This window comes from Xiphophorus maculatus, chromosome 4 (genome assembly GCF_002775205.1).
Source record: "Xiphophorus maculatus strain JP 163 A chromosome 4, X_maculatus-5.0-male, whole genome shotgun sequence".
NCBI lineage: Eukaryota > Metazoa > Chordata > Actinopteri > Cyprinodontiformes > Poeciliidae > Xiphophorus > Xiphophorus maculatus.
In genome coordinates, this window is record NC_036446.1 from 9,750,258 (window position 1) to 9,767,672 (window position 17,415).

The 17,415-nt window shown below is 37.0% G+C and overlaps 1 protein-coding gene and 1 long non-coding RNA gene across 2 annotated transcripts in view; one reads left to right on the forward strand and one right to left on the reverse strand.

The window, feature by feature from the left end:
* Positions 1–3,020: 3,020 nt before the first annotated feature.
* On the reverse strand, positions 3,021–5,729 carry LOC102234246 (cytochrome P450 1A1-like). The gene is made up of 7 exons (XM_005796137.2): positions 5,618–5,729; positions 4,456–5,326; positions 4,228–4,354; positions 4,048–4,137; positions 3,718–3,841; positions 3,503–3,589; positions 3,021–3,339 (listed from the first exon to the last, which is right to left on the reverse strand). The coding sequence occupies exons 2-7, from the start codon at positions 5,293–5,295 to the stop codon at positions 3,042–3,044; spliced, it is 1,566 nt and encodes a 521-aa protein (XP_005796194.1). The 5' UTR covers positions 5,296–5,326; positions 5,618–5,729; the 3' UTR covers positions 3,021–3,041.
* Positions 5,730–8,524: 2,795 nt separating this feature from the next.
* Positions 8,525–17,415, forward strand: part of LOC111608351 — a 31,148-nt gene continuing 22,257 nt past the window's right edge. The window contains exons 1-2 of the long non-coding RNA XR_002752617.1: positions 8,525–8,609; positions 13,772–13,833. This is a non-coding gene — a long non-coding RNA (uncharacterized LOC111608351). The remainder of the gene's footprint in view (positions 8,610–13,771; positions 13,834–17,415) is intronic.

Here is a 17,415-nt window from a genome sequence, read left to right on the forward strand (position 1 = left end):
AGCAGAAGCTGATTTCACAAGGGTAAACTTTGTTACACAAAGATCTCAGTTTTCTTTTACAGCAATAAAATGGCATTTTACCAGTTCATTAAGTTTTTTTCTTCCCTAGTATTAAACATTGGCCATACTAATAAGACTATTAGCACAGTCAACTGAAATCTTCAGGTGAAGACAATATATTGCTCTTTTGGAAAGTGTAAAGATTAGTTTTGACCAAATAGATTTTCACAGAGGTCTTGAACCAAGATGAGTCAACCTGAGCTATCTTGCAAAAATGGGCAAAAAATGTGTCTTTTGACAATCAAAGCAGGTAGAGATTTCCCAAAAAAGGCCTTTGAAAGTGAAAAGAGAACTTCAACAAAGTGCTAACAAAACAAATGCGAAAACCGTGTCTTTTTCTCACATAGAAAATCCCATAGAAAATAGCCTATAGACAAGATTATGGGATATTTTACATTTTCCTTTAATATGACCTATTTCATTGCTTCAATCAATACAGTTTATTACTTTCTGGGGTCTTCACCACAAAAAATAGCTGCATAGTAAACAAATATGTTTTAATCGTTTCATTCACATGTCCTGGAATAATTCGAGTTGTACATTGTTCTGTAACTCTGGCCATGGTGTCCTGCTGATAAGTTGGATTAGAGTAGAGGATGACTTATAGAATCAGCTTTGAGTCTCTGCAAACTTCTAATTTTTCAAGTGATACAAGGGGGGAAAAAGTAAGTGATGATCGAAACCCAGTGTTGGATGTGAACGACAGTTGCTTTCTTTTACGAAAAATAATAATTTTCACACTGAAAATGTGTACCATTCATAAATGAATCTGACTGTATTACTAATAAGCTCTTGGTAAGTCTATCTGCAAATGATTCATCCCCAATGCAATTTACTGAGTGAACACTGGGAGATTGAATATCTGAATCAACTTGTTCACATATCTTACAGTAATTTGGAATATTTAATTGTAACTATATGACTTATAGTCAAATGTTATGGGTATCATACCCTCACACAACACCTTGCTGTTATTTTGGTTCTGTCCACCTAAACGAACAGGTGCAACTGAGTCAGGTGTGAAGAAGTGTCTTGAAGCCATAACTCCTTCTGAGACTTTTATGAGATCAGGACTATAACTTCTTGACGATGCCTTAAGATGTTTGCTTAATATTTCCAGAAGTGTTTACCCAATATTGTATTGGATTTGGTGAAGTGCACCAGTCCTCCTTCCACCCTCTAAAGAACACTCCAATGACGTGATACAAATCACCAATCATCTCTTACTGGTTTTGTTGCTTTTGTTCTGGATAAAAATGCACATTTTGCAGTAAACATACATTTCTTGGACACAAAACCAATTTCCATCCTAAACAGTACAGTGGCTGGGTATTTCTGCATTGCTTAAATGTAAAAATAATTGTGAAGATTGACAATTCCTTTTCCAATATCTTATTTTCTCAGGATGTCACACTAAGAAACAGTGTGTTTGATGGGTTGCCTTAAAATACACACAGGTATGCCTATTTTTTTAAATAATCAAATGTTTTAAAATAATTGTTCAAAAGCTTACAAAGCTATTCAGGCCATTGTTTAAATAGATGGATCAAATGTAAATGTATGTAATGAAATGACATACTTTATTTATTTATCCATTTACTCTCTAATATTTCTGTCGGTATCATAAAAGACTGCACACTAAAAGTGGTTCAACTAAAAAGACTTTTAAAATGAATATATATTACACAGCTTGTAGCATGGATTGTAACAAAAAGTGCCACTCACAATATGGCGGACGAGATGACGTACGACGCGGACGCGGAACGACTAGCAAAGAGGCTGCTAGTCCGCAGGTTAACGGCTTTATTAATTATAGAAGTTGACTACCTTTATTTTCGTTGATTGTTGTAAATAAGTAACTCACATGTTTTAACGATGAGTCTCTGTATTATTAGTTGACAACATAAAGATTTATACCTTCAAATACGTCACTAGCGTGAAGCTAAACTTTGAAAAAAGGCTCATGTAGTTGACGCAGTGTTGAGGGTTTACGTTACTTCCTGTTCCAACCACGTGGGTTTGTTGTGATTTTCTCCCCTCTTCCTGGTGGAAGGTGAATGGATTTAAAACACGTGAGAAATCATATCTTTAGTACATTTCTTATTAGATCATAATGGTTCCCATTAATGTCTGCTAAAATGAGACATACAACTGCATTATACACAGCATTTTATTTTATTTCTGTTGATAAAATAATTCCAACTTTTATTTTTCTATACAATGCATTGCATATATAAGAGATATAAAATTGTACAGCATTAGGATATTTTTCCAGAATCATTTGAACTGCCCTGATTAATCATTTTTTGGCACAGACAAGTAGTTCACCTCAAGCATAAACAAATGCTTGAATTATAAAAATGACCTATAAAAATATACACACACACATAATCACATTTAGGGATACAAATATAGCTTCAGGATTGGCATTTACAGTATAGTGAAATGAAAATAATTAGCTTACAAACTTGAATGGAATGGTATCATACTGTAATATCTGTTTGCTACAGCGACTTCTGGTACAAAGTGTAGATTACAGTGCCCTTCATAGTAATGCCTAAAATTTACTCTCCATCCAAAAAACTAACAACTCTTATTGTATCCTTAATCACTTTTGCATGGAATTATTTTAGATTACAGGACAACACAGCAATATGCATCTTCTTGTTCTTCATTTATAAGCAGAGACAATTGGCAGAAATATTGCTTTGCAGAGCCTCAAACTACAAAGTAGTCCAAATGTAGACATATCTTACAGTCTGCATCATACAATTTTCCTTACCTGCCTCAATGCCATTAGCTCTATAGATAAAGGTCATTCAGTGCCCTCGATTCTCAGAAAAATACTTCTTTCACTCACACTTAATGTAACTCTAAATCTATAGTATCACAGTCTATAGTATCACAGAATGTGAGACACCTTCTCACATTCTGTGAGGTGTGACACCTTCAGAGTCTTACATTCTGAATAATGCATAGCTTCACTGGTCACCCTTAGCTCTCATTGAAACTCCCAGGTAGCAGCGTTTGTTTTTCATTGTGAGGCCGTATTCTGGGGTCATGTCCACAGGCTCTCCAGGTAACTTGTAAAAGTGCAGCTTCTGGATGATAATTGCTAAGAAGAGGAAGACTTCATTTCGTGCAATAACCTCGCCAATGCACCGCCGCCTTCCCATGCCGAAAATGAGCACCTTCTCTCCCTCTAGCTTGTTGACCTCTGTGCCATCATCATTGACGAAACGGTCTGGGATGAATGAAGAGGGGTCTTTCCAGAGCTCTCTGAAAGGCAACAACATCAAAAGAAATTGAGGCTTGATCCTATTGTTTCCTGATTTATTTGGATTGTGGTTTTCTTTGTCATGTAAGGTTTCACAACTGTTTTGGTGCAGTAAAAACTCTAAGAGAGTTCAAAATTGATATTAAAAGCTATCAAGAAACTTACGGATCGTGGTTTATCTGCCACTGGTTGATAAAGATACAAGTGTCTTTGGGAATGAAGTAGCCATTCAGAGACGTATCTTTTGTAGAGCTGAAAAGGGCAAAGATCAAGATCATTGAGAATCCTATGTTGAGGTTGATTTTTTTTGCCTTCATTACATACTCTGCCAGCTAACAACTAATTCTCAAAACTATAAGTAGAAAAAAAGCAAATCTTACCAGTGAGGGATTGTGAAAGGTAGGTATGAGGAATGACGGAAGAGCTCCAAGATGAAAGATTCCAGTAAAGGCAAATTGTTTCTATCAGCAAGAGTAGGAGTACGATCCAGACCAATCTGCACCTCTAAAAATGAGAAGAGTTGGTAAAATATCAATCCAGATTAAGATGGAAACTGCATGAGTTGTTTTCTTAACAACAAAAAAATCACATTCTATTTTGTGAGTCTGGAGCAAAATTGTAAATACCAATGTTTTTTTTGTAAAATTTATTGTCTGGCAAGATAAAAAAGGCAAAAAAAAAAATGATTTAAGGAAAAAGCTCTAACTTACTGATTTCCTGAAAAAGCCTCTCCTCAACTTCTGGATATGACACAAGGTACATCACTGCCCACGACAGACCAGTAGAGATGGTGTCAAAACCTAGGAGAACAAATACATTACTGAGGAGATCATGTTGTGTAAAATAATGTTTGCATACAATCCAACCACTCAGCATGTATTAAAACCTACCAGCTCCAAAAAGATCATTGACAATGCCGACAATTTTCTCATCTGACATCTGGATGTTGGAGTTCTCATCCAGCTTCCGGTCCTCACAGTGATCTATTAAGGAGTCTGTGATGTCACGGATGTTGTCCTGGAAATAAATGATTTGGCTATTTAATTAAACAAACTATGTCTTAAAAGTAAACATAAGACTGGGGTACATTATATTTTATCACTTATGCTGTAGAGTACCTTGTCAAAGGTGGTGTAGTGCTCAGTGACGATCTTTTGAACAAAGTTGTTGAAGCGGTTGTTGAGGTTGACAAACTTCTTCATTGATTTGTTGGGAAGATACTGCATAGCAGGGATGAAGTCTGCAGGGTTGCCACTGCCTACCACCTGGACAAAATCTTCTGCGAGGTTTACTAAGCTGAGCAGCTCCTGGTCATGATGGTCATAGCGACGGCCAAAGCACATGCCACAGATGACATTGGCAACAGAAACAACTATGTAGCGGAAAGGGTCAAATTTGCCTTCAACTCTCATGACATTTTGGAGTTCTTTGATCAAATGTTCTGACTCTTTGCAGATGTGCTCCTCCAGCACGCAGGAGTATTCTGGGAGCTTTCCATCCAGGGAGGAAAAAGAACGCAGTGCACTGTAGGCCAGCTTTCTCCGAGCCCGCCAAATGCCAGCTTGGTCTGTGCTGAAGGCCAGACTTTTTCCATCATTGATAAAGCGGAAGCTGTACAGGTCTGGTCTGCCGGCAAAGTCATCCCCCTGTTTGGTGAGAGCCTGTTTAACTGTTTCATAACCACTCAGAACGACAACTGGACGCATCCCGATTTGAATCTGGAACACATCTCCAAAGCGCTTGCTCATTTCAGTAAGACTTAGATAAGGTTTGCTTCCCAGGTCTATCAAATTCCCTATGATAGGAAATGCGCTCGGGCCGGGGAGTTGACGAAGCCCCTCTGGGATCTCTCTGTGGAACTGCTTAAGGGTGAGGTACACGAAACACACTGTCACCAAGGCTATCAAACCCTCAGACACTGAGAGTGCTCCGATGAATGGCAGTATCATTAATGCCATGATGTCAACTTTTCTCTGTTCTCTGCTCAACCTGTGAATTAAATAGAAGGGACATTAGATCAGTGTTGACAGAGAGAAGAAAACAGTATTGTGCAACATAATGATTGCACAGCAAGATCTCAAGTTAGTGAGAACCGTGCCATGTGTTTGACTCTGCTGCACAGTGGTGATCTGTACACACCTGCAGACTATGCACAGTGGTAGTAGATGTCTTGGACATCTAGTATGTCAGTACTACTAATTTAAAATAAAGTCAAACATCATAGAATCCTCACAGTCTTATTCCTATCTTAAAAAATATTTATGCAGGTTGTCACCTTACCTTCTGTTGAATGACAAAAAAGAAAACTCTAATTCCAGAGATGTGTATCCAACAACACAAAAATGTTTTGCAAAGGTGTCCTTAATGTTGCTGATGTCTTCAAAACCGAGAGTGGACGTATAATTTATAGAGCACTGCACAATCTGATTGGCTGCTGTGGATGACATCATCTCTCCTCCTCCAAATTTCTGCGGCTCTCCTTTTCTAATTCTCTGCCATGAATGAAGTTTGGAACATAAAAAAAGTTGGTGGGTGTGTCTGTGTGTGGTCCTTACATTACAAAATTTGTGTGTATTGCAAATGTTCCACTGCTTTCTTCAAGTTTAGCTCTGTATGAGACACTGAACTGGCTGTAAATCAGTGTGTGATCTGAGATAAGACAGTTCAAATCACTGTCATCATACACTTGTTATGCAGGTGTTTCAAACTTTGCAGTATCTGCTATGTATTTTCAATGCAACAGTTTTGGCATTTTCTAATGCAGGATATGTGGTACGATTAATACACTTGAATACACTTCGGCTTGGTCTGTGCAGGTAGGATATTTGCTGACGCAGAGACCTTCTGCGAGTGCGGTCTGTCAGGATAACCACAGAAGAGTTCATGCCCGGTGAAGGAGCTTCTTGATACTATAAGGATTTCTCGCATGAAGCGGACTTAATTGGAAGCAACTGAGATGGGTTATTTGCTTGTGATTGTGATACCAAACAAACTTTCAGCCATCTTACCTTCCAGATTTGGAAGTAAGGACGAGACTGCTGACCATGCCAGCCTTTTCCAGGCATGGTTACACAGTGCTGATAAAAACAGATGCCATTGCGTGCTTGTACCTGTATGCACTCTGCAGGAGTTAAAGATTGACCAGTTGCGTGAGAGCGCAGAGATCAAACCTTCCCCTCCCCTTTGAGGAGGATGCTGGGCAGAGTTAGAGGGAGGGAGGGGGAGCAGGCGGCGCTGCTGCCGGAGCAAAAGGCCAGACGAGTTCATACACTTAAATAAAGCGCTGCGTAATGAGTGGCTTAACTAATGCACCGTTACAACTTTGAAACAAAAATCCACTATGTTAAAGGGAAAAAAACCCATAAACAAACAAACAAAAAACAACAACAACACATTATTAAGAGCACCAAGCTGGTTCTCAGCTACACTTTTGTTTTTATTGAATTTAAACCTTTTGTCCCCTTAGCTCATGCCATGCCCACGTTGTTTTCTAATCTGTTGGATTAATGCTGGACAAGAAGGGAGGAAAAACTCGCAGGTATCTGCAGTTGTTTATGTTTACATGTTCTGACAGAGCTCATGCATCTTCATAAAATAGAATATTGAACAGTTTAGAAATCTTGTCTCATATAGCTAAAATAAAGTCATTAAGTAAAGCATATAGTTCAAGCAAAAAGTCAGAACTTTGTTTTCTCAGGAAAATTTTTTTCGAACGACAGATGAAGTTAAATAGTTTTTTTATGTAGAAGTTATGAGCATGTAAAGCTATATATGGTTATGGACAAGACATCTAACTTGTTGTCTGAAGATCCACTGACACCAACTGCCGGGAGGCTTAACCACAAAAGATTATTGCTGGAAGATGTTCACACAATGCTGTATCAAAGCATTATGATGGAAAGTTTATTGGAAGAAAAAAATTCTACTAGAAAAAGAGTGCACAAACACAAAACTTTGAGTCCAGCAGAGAAACTGTCACAAGTGTACATTGGCTAAAATGACTGTTGCTAAGTGGTTCTGCGTTTTCTTTATAAATGAAACCAAATTTTGCTTTCATGTAAAAATCAAGAGAGAAGAGAGACACAGACCAAGTATAATGTACAGTACACTTGTCCGTTGGCTGTTATTTCTACTTTAAAAATCCTTTATTGCTGTTATTTTTTTCCTAGGTAAATAATTTGTGAGTCATTAACTGTAAATCATATTCACAACTAAACATTTGGAATGTATCATCTTGTATATAATGGATCTACAAGTGTTCATTTAACTTTTTCTGAAATTATTTACTGATATAGGTAACCTTTTAGGTGATATATAGTGAAAAAATATATAACCAACATTGGTGTTATAAACAATACAGCAATGTTGTATTTGTGACTTTGACAGTTATTCTGTGCGTATGCTATTGAATTTGAAGGAACGTGGTGTCAAAAATCAGAGAACCTATAATAGTGAAATGCTGTCACAAAAAACAATGATTTTTCAAACAAAAAAACAAGCAATCAGATGGGAATATTTATTTTGCTTATTTCAAAAGACTGCTAAAATAGGATTTTGCCGACGGAGGGCGTTATATCTCGTTTATCTCTGTTACTTCCCTTCACATTCTTAATAATAATGTGACTTTTTTTTTTCTTAATAGACAGTTTGTGCACCAAGATCCAACGGCCTTGGGCACAACTCTCAAGGAAAATGAGACTTTTTCTTTTGAATAACGTCCAAAAGTCATAACTTAATTTGTTCGCCAATTCCCTCCGGTCCGCGCTGAACAACGCTGTCCCGATCCCCTGGGGGGATGCATGTGTTGAATCTGCAGGGTTTCTTTCTCCGTGCGCTCCGGCGCTACCCCTCTGGTGCAGCAGGTTGCGTGAGAAGCGGAGCTGCCGTCCAGAGGGGAGGGTCTCCGTCTTCTGGACAATCCTAAATCTGCTTGGTTAAGTCACGCGAAGGCTGTAGCCCCTGGAAAAGACACAAAGGTTTTAAACTCGTAGAACAAAGAGGAAAAAAAGCTCAAATCTTTTTTTTTTTTTTTAACGCCCCTCACTCATTGCCCGCACGAAGGTGCACGTGTATTCGCGCGCGCGCTGTAGCTTCTGTAAATGAGAGGATCTTGTAGCTTTGGAGTCATGCAATCTGCCACTCAGGCTTCACTGTTTGCAGTCATGTAGCACGCTGAGGTCGCTGTAGGGCAAAACGAATCACCAAAACTCTAAAGAAGATGACCTCGTCACCCCTCCCGGACTTTTGCAAGCTCCAAGAGTTGAGCCCGCTGGTAAGGAGTGCAACCAATAAATCATAATTCTTAATAATTATGATTTCAAATTAAAAAGATGCAATGAAAAAAAAAATCAGTTTCATTTTATTTCTTTTTCTTTTACATACGAATAGCACAAGATTAAATAAGTAAATAAATAAAATTGCATATTTGATTTCAAACTTCAAAACAGATCATTTAGAGATGTAAAATAATTAACATATCTTCTTTCCAAAATTATATGCATTTTTGGAAAGAGGCATATTTACTTTCACCACGCCAGTCATACGTTATATAATTCAAAGGGCATTGCTTTACGGAAAATAGCAAGAGGTAAAGAAAACGACGTTTTAGAAAACTGTAAAAAAAAAATAGCAATCAATTTTCTGCATCACAAAAAAGGAATGCACAAAAGGTTAATTTGAAATAAATAAATAAATAAATAAATAAATAAATAAATAAATATAGTGTCAATGAAATTGGACTGATAAAGTTTAAATGACATTTTAACATATTTTGCATTCAAGCACATCCTCATAAAATCATTACAAAATATATACATACTTTTATCATTTTTTACCAAAAATGAAAAAAAGAAAAAAAAAACAATAATCAGTAATTCAGTACAAGTGAATTTCACATAGTACACAGCATAATTAGTGATTTTTATCAAAAAATTATCGTTGATCATTTGTGGCTTATCCTCCTAATAAAGGGTATTATAGACTGTCTGCTGGGCAGTTGTCAAATCAGCAATCTTCCCTGGTTCCGTAAGACATTACATATATATACTGTATATATACATATATTATATTTTTTTCTTTATTAAATTATGTTAATATAGTTTTCTTTCAAAGTGAATGTCAGGCCGTCATTAGCTATAAGCTGTAGCTGTAATGAATATGTGTATTATCTATAGTTTTTGAATAAAATAACTGAAATAAATAAACTTTTCACATTTATTCTAATTTATTCAGATGCACTTGTAATAAAACACTTAAAAGCATAATAATTGGTTTGGATGAGTATGGCATTTTCAAATGAAGAATTACATCATTTCACTTACAAAATTTTAAGAATTCATTACACAAAAAGTGCATCATTTCAAGCATTTCTTTGTAATTATTTTTGATAGATTGATGGTTATCTATTTGCCATATTTCTACTGTGTTTTTGTGTCACCTTTGCTTTGAGTCTTGATCATTTCTTATGCTGGGTTGTGTCTCTGGTGTGTTTACATTTGGGATTTCTCTTTCTTTGTTTCCCAGTACATTGTATCAGCTCAGCTTCAATTGCATCTCTTCCCTCACAGCTGCACCTTGTTTCTAATCAACCACCTGCTCATTGTTCAGCAATTAATGCTCCAACTGAAATATCTTTCACGTTAGTCAGTTCTGAGTCAGATCTTCCTGTTACCTCTAGCATGGTTTCAGGTCCTTGTGTATTTTTCCATTGTATTGATTTTTTTTCTTTATTTAGTTAAGTAAATAGTTACAATTTTCTGCCTCTTTTCTGCATTTGGATCCAGCTCTACACCATTCTGGCAATTTTTTATTTTTTTATTACAGTTTTTTTTTCTTTCTACCGAACCGCTACTTTGGTATTTCACCCTGAACAGTCAGGTTCTTTAAGGATGACATTTATTGGCTTATGCTTCTTTATGATTGTCCCAATAAGTAAAAAAAATAATAATAATAATTGTGATTGGGTGTAATATTTTTGTTAATTTTGGTGATTGCTTAAAGGGTAATGAAAAGATTTATGAGTTGACATAGTGATCATTTCCTGAAGAAGCTGGCTGCTCAAAGAGTTGTTTCCAACCATAGCAATGAAAGTTTGAGTGGAAAAAAATGTGGTAGAATAAAGTATCTTCCTAGCAATATTAGAAGTCCCACCGCTGACAAGCTTTAAGGAGATGCTGTAGGTTTTTGTCAAGAGGAAGTCAAGAAACACCAGGGTCAGACCCAACAATGCAGGTGAGCTGAAAATCCCTTTTAAAGCTGGGCTTGTTTCCTACATACCATGCTATGCTGATGGAGTTGTAGATGCAAAATGAGCCCTGACCACATACTGAGGAGGGAGATAGACTGTACAGTACATTGATATCAATTTTAGTTTACATTTAAGTGATAAAATTCAATTTATGTGATTTTTACATAACATTCTTATCTGACAAAATTGATTTGGGTTTTTTGTTGGTATAATCATTCAAATCAATAGAAAGGTACAAGAAAACTTACCCTGTGTGAAATGTACAACTTCAAATTGGAATTGAACTACAAAAACAAATTAAAATATATTAAGATCCACTTGCATTCTACACTTCTGTCTCATTGATAAATGGCATGTGGCAGGAAATCTTTCCTGCCACATGCCATCTCACTGTACAATAAAAGCTAAATCATTGTTCTGCACAAATCAGTCCAATTTCGCACAACTGCACTGTGGCACACTTGCTGTACATATATTTACATATACATACTGTTTCTGCATTTTTGAATCTTTGCAAGGACTGCTCTAAGCTGCTTTTTATATTGACAGCATGTTATATTTTATTTTTATTTTATCTTGTCTACAATTGCTACTCAGTGGTGGTTGTTGTGTTTCTTGTCTCTGCTGCTGTAACTGCGAAATAATTTCCCTGCTGGGATGAATAAAGTAATTCTATTCTATTCTATTCTATTCTATTCTATTCTATAATATAAATGAGAACCTCTTCACCTCTTTCATGGAAGGTAAAAAGGCATTTCCCAGAATGGAACAGGAACGTTTCAGTTGGTGACGAATAAGTAATGAAGAATGTGGAAGATCAGTTGACACTGGAAGGACTGATGTAGTTCATAAATTCTTTAAAAGATTAAAGAGATTGAAGGCAGCAGTGGCACAGATAACTGTCTGCAGAGTGGCACATAACTGTGCCACTGTGCAGATCCACAGGTGTATTTGTGTGTGAACATGAGTGCAGTAGGTTAAATGGAGCAGGCACCAAGCCCAAGAGATTTTAAATGTTAGATTATCTGTGTCTATCTTATGAGAACTGTGCAGAAAAATTAAGAAAAAAAATGGTTTTGCCTCCAGTCATGTATGTCTCAAAGAGTTTGTGGACATAAAAGCAGGTGTAATGACTGAGAAGGTTTTCAGTCTTCTCATGCAAACGTTGTCACGCATACACATTGCGTGCAGGTATGGAACCCATTCTGTGTGCCTGAATCTATTCTGGTGCATACAAGCCTTGTGAAGAGTGTTTCTTTCTATTTGTGACTGACTTCAAGGTTTAAGCATCAAAATAAGTGCATGCTACAGCCTCAAAGTTCTGAAACTTTAGTGGTTTGAGATGGCCACAAAAAATAATCACACATATCATCATGAATTTTCTTTTCTTTTTTTTAACTGCAGTCCAGGGTTGAAATTCTTGTGTTTATGGGAGCAGGATGTATTCCTTGACAGCAGGTAATCTGATGTGATTTTAACTTCCCGTGTAACATTCCATGACAGATGTGTTTTGCACATGTTATGATATAGAAACCAAAGTTTTGACTAGCAGAAAAAAATTATTTATGGTTCATACTTTCTCACTATCACTGATTATATCAGAATATTTCTCAAAAGCAGAACCTCACTTTAACTGAGATACAACATTGTGGCTATTCTTCTGTAAATGAGAACAATACCTGCGCCCATAGGACACCGCCGAACAGCCTCCAAGGCTTGCGTGTGCCCCATCGAGCAAATACTAATAGGATTATTTTGTGCTGCAGGTCACGACACCTCACATGAATGCTGCCATGACCTAATATAAACTCACAGCACATTTTCATCACTGCTTGGTGCACCCAATTAATGTGGAGCTAAAACGTTCAGTTGGTTGTTTTCGCTAGTCCACAAAGCAACATGAAAAAAGAAAAAAGAACAAAAAACTTAAACACTCATTCTGAACAAATCCCCCCCAAAAGTTCCATTCAACAACAACCACTTTGATAGTTGGTGTTAATGTTACAGGTGACTTAAAGTTTTGATTTGGGGTTCTGATTTTTGGCTTTTACAATAGTTTCCATTTCACCTTGATTGCACCTCTAATTTTTAATGCTGTCCCCACAAATAAAATCCCAACTTAGACCAGACAGCACAAATTACTGGTTGAATAATTAATGTAATATGACAGCAACAGAGCAGTGGCAATAATATGTAACTTTGCTTAGCTAAAATATTGTGCTTGTTACCAATAACACCATCTTCTAAGTATTATACAGGAAGCAATATGTGAATACTGGCTGAAATGTTGGTCTGACATTTCCAGGTCAAACTTAAAGATTTGCATCTATCCCAATAATGTGGCAATAAACCAAATACTGTATCCCTTAAAATGGCACAACTTCCAAATGAATAAGTTTGGGTGCTAAACTGACCTGCCCAGAGTCTAGATATCTCTCCAACTGAGAAGAATTTGATGGATCATGAAACATGCCTGATGAAGAAGACTCAGAAGAAGTCAACTGGAATCAGACAAAAATGACAACATTTCCCATTCAAAAACTCCAGTAACTGGTCTCTTTGCTTCTATGATGCTTAAAGACTGTGAATACATGACCCTGTCTTCACATTTTTATGATATGTTCCTACTGAACACATTAGTATTGGAAGTTCATTGGTTGTCTGCAGTTCTTAACTGTGAATAAATTCTGCATTCATAAAGGCTAAGGTAGTGTTTCTCAACCATTTTTGGGCCAGCGCCCCCCTATCCATTATCCAGGTCCCTTACTGCCCCCCATCAAAAATTTGTAGGCATCTTTGCATTGAATTTTATTCTATTATTAATATTACTATCACTATTGTTGATGCTTTAATTTTTATGGTTGTTTCTGTATTTATCATCAAAAATAATTTTCCAGAGAACAAAAAAGCCATGGGAATAAAAAATTTTGTTTACAGACATCTACGAAAAAATGCAATGAATGGACATTCAACTTAAAATCGGTAGACTTAGCAGCCAATCAGAGTGGGGAAAAAAAATCTTCTTCTGTGCCATTTTCTGATGTTAGTTGTTAAATATTGCAGAAAATGACCAGATAAAAGATGTACAACAATGCCAGTTTCAACTATTTGCAAAAGACTGTTCTGTGCAAACATTAAAGCATGGATAGAACTGCAATTATATTAATCATGGCTTTTCTTCTCTTCAGTGTTTCGGTGAGTTTCTGGTGGTGCAGCTTTTGTGCTGCCTTCAGGAGAATGGAACATCAAGGTACGATCCATAAAATTTCACCCACATGGCATTTACTGTGTAAACCAGTGCTTTCAGTGGAAAAACAAAAGTTCCAGATCCTTTTAATGCCATATAAATATGGGACAGAAACATGAATTTTGTCTTTATATAGACCTGTCTATTGATTTATAGGTTAATAGTTTTTCTGGACAGAAATTACACAGAACAAAGTTGGTTCTTAATCAATCAAATCAAATCCTAGTTAAACTGAAAGTGTCATGGAGTCACTTAACACCATTATGACATTCACATCTAGTTTGTCGCTCCGTTCTACGCCTCGGTTCTCTTGTTTCATAGTTTTGCGTCGTTTTTTTAATTTTTTTTTCACCCCCTACGGTGCGGGCGGTCGGGAAGCGTATCGATGGGGAAAGGTAGACTGACGTCTTTTAAAACAACGGAAAAATTCCGGTATCCATCCATCCATCCATCCATCCATCCATCCATCCATCCATCCATCCATCCATCCATCCATCCATCCATCCATCCATCCATCCATCTTCTTCCGCTTATCCGGGGTCGGGTCGCGGGGGTAGCAGCTTCAGATATCCGGTATTCTGATGATTAAAATTCAAAAGTGCTGTGGTACCACCGTTTCATACCGGATCACTTACAGCACCAATAACTCTATAAAACGAACGTTCTCTATCGTGGAATCACCCACGGAGGGATTTCTTTATTTAACTTAGTTCATTTTTCTGAGGGATACACAGTGAAGGTATCGTGATTTTAATAATCATGTTTATAAGAGCGAAATTCCGTTGTCCTTCCACGGTAGCGGGCAGCATCCAGACGGACAAGAAAACACTTTTAATATAAGTTTCTGCTTTGACACGACTACAGCACTGTTAAAACATATGTATAAAAATCCTCAATAAAACATAAAATATTTGAAAATCAGACACCAGACAAGTGAGTCACATCAACGACATCAGCCGGTGTAACACTGAACTGATGCGGTGAAGCTACCAGGAGAACGGAGCTGCGCCAAGAAGCTACAAACACTGAAGAGAAGAAGAGCTGCCATCGATACACTTGCAGCCATGCATATTTTAATGTTACACAGTACAGTTTTAGCAAGTTGCTCAAAGTCTAAACTTGTATTGTTGTGCATCTAAGGTGTAAAGTTTACTTTGGAGCAAACGCCCCCCAAAGGAATCCCTGAGCCTTTTGTAAAAAATTCCGCCAGCGCCCCCCCGTCGTCCTCTGAACGCCTCTGTTGAGAAACGCTAGTCTAAGGCATAAAGGCTCTTAGCTTATATATGTTATTGAGATCTTGATCTGTAATCAGTTTTCAGAAACTACCATTTGATACAAAATTACCTCTTATTTCATAAATATGAAAAAATGTCTTAGTTTACTCACTGAATATGTATACAATGTTCCATTGTGCATCAAATGTGGATGTATGAGATTTGCAGATCAATATTGTTTGGATTTACGGCTATGATTTGTAGTTAACATGTTAAGAGCTCTAACAATCAAAAACAACATGGTTAGGTCCATGAAGATATTCATGTTCTTGCTTCTTTTAAGTGATCTTGAGATAATTAGGAAGAGATAAGACTGTGCTTTGTCTAATGGTCAGTGATTGGAGCTGCAGGGCTTTGTGGTAGAGGAAGGGGTTAAGCTGTTATTTTGGGTAAAAACAAAAGGATGTAATCAGCAGACAACAGGTCAAAGTGAGTTTGCCGGTTTGTCATAAAAATCAGCTGAACAGCCCACACTGATATATCCTTCGCACGCAACCAATGCAGCACCAACACTTGCATGCCATGAACGCAAAAGTCTTCATGTATTTCCATGCTGGTGTGTATGTGTTGAAGTGAGCGTGTGTTTTGTGAGGTGCTTACTAGATCTCCTTCCTTCCCCTATGAAGTGTGAATACCAGATTAGTAACTGAGCCAATGATTTCCTTGCTGCTCTGCTCTTACCTTGCAAGCAGCACGTTCGTGCTCTGCAGCAGAAACAATGGTTGCGTGCGGAAATATCTTGGTCATTTATCTTTCTGTCACCTTTCCCTCTACAGTGGAGCACGAAGGTGTCATAACTGAACATAAAAGGGAAGGCAAAGGAAGGAGAGATCAGAGAGGACAAAAAAAAAAAAAAAATCACAAGACAGCGTGTCTAAGCAGAGTCATGACCCAAACTGACAAAGATAAAAAAAGGGAGAGCAATAGTAACAAAACTGAATGGAGTATATCCAAGAGGAAATTCAGCTAATGGAAATGCATCCATGAAGAAAACCCTGGCTCCTTGTTGGAAGTCCACAGTAATTATAATTTCCCCAATGTACAACTCTGTGCTGTGTGTGACTACTTCAAGATGCAAAATATCAGAAGTATAGAAAAACAGTTAACCTGGAACATGTGTCAACCTTTATACACAATTACTGGCCTTTTTTTTGCTTACACGAATAGTAAATCAGACAATTACTTATCAGCAACGTGCCGATTGTTTAAGTAATGGATATTATGACATTCACAACAGGACTAGAATGGTTTGCAATTTGAGTAAAATTTCACAAAAATGCTATTGGAGCAGGAAGTTTTAGAATTTTACAACTTGCAATTTTAGGCCTTGGTTTTTGGACAACTTACAACTTTCCAAATTGGAAAGTTAGCAGGAGCATCCCAGTTATTATTCCAATTATTTGGAAATTCTCACTTCCAAGGGGAAATAAAATTTACATTTATGGTACTCAGATTACCCAAGATGTGCAGATGCTGAATAAAAATATTTGCAAAATTTTCTCTTTACACTGGTGGAAAATGTGTTACTATTTTAGTTTCAAACAAGCATTTTTCATCTTATTATGACCTTCTATACATTCATCTATTTTTTATTTTTATTTTATTCTACCATATTCACAAAACTATTCAATATGGGTTTTTTGAAGCAGAAGGTGTCACTTCTTGTTCAGACACTTCTCTATAGAATACAAATATTACAGATCACCTTAGTTCCTGTGGGGAAACAGCAAATGGAGGAGCTTGGCACGCAACAATAGTCACGCATTACATTCAGTATATTAACATTTCATCCCCTATCCACACATGCACGCACATCATCCCACTCGAACCTTCATGCAGGGTGAACTATGTCAAGCAAGTCAGCCAATCAAAGGGCTCAGAGAGAGAGCGAGACAGAGAGAGTGCTGTTCTGCTGTTAACGAAGAGGGCTCACGCTGCCTACTTTTCTGCAGATTTTTAAACAACATAAATTAAATATCTTGACTTTTACATTGTCATTAATATTATTAAAGAGATAATAATTTTTAACTTACGGGTATATATTTCTGTGGACTCTATGAAACAATGGCTTGAAATGAGTTCAGCAGTTCTACAAAATACAATATAATATCCAAAGTAAAACTGAACGTAAACAAAAGCATATTTTAGCATCAAATTTTGTTTTTTTAAATAACCAAAGTGCTTCCTAATATTGTAAAGTACGGCCCCCGTATTTATGACATTTCTATCTTTTTGTGACTACAAAAACGGCACGTTGTGAGCATTACCTTAAATAGACGATCTCCGAGTTAATGATTGTGCATTGCGTGCA

Coding starts and splice junctions, on each gene's coding strand:
- LOC102234246 (XM_005796137.2), bottom strand. CDS start 5,295: ATGGCATTAATGATACTGCCATTCATCGGAGCACTCTCAGTGTCTGAG. Junction 4,138..4,227: donor CAATGATCTTTTTGGAGCTG/GTAGGTTTTAAT, acceptor TTGTTCTCCTAG/GTTTTGACACCATCTCTACT. Junction 3,590..3,717: donor CCTTTCACAATCCCTCACTG/GTAAGATTTGCT, acceptor TGCCCTTTTCAG/CTCTACAAAAGATACGTCTC.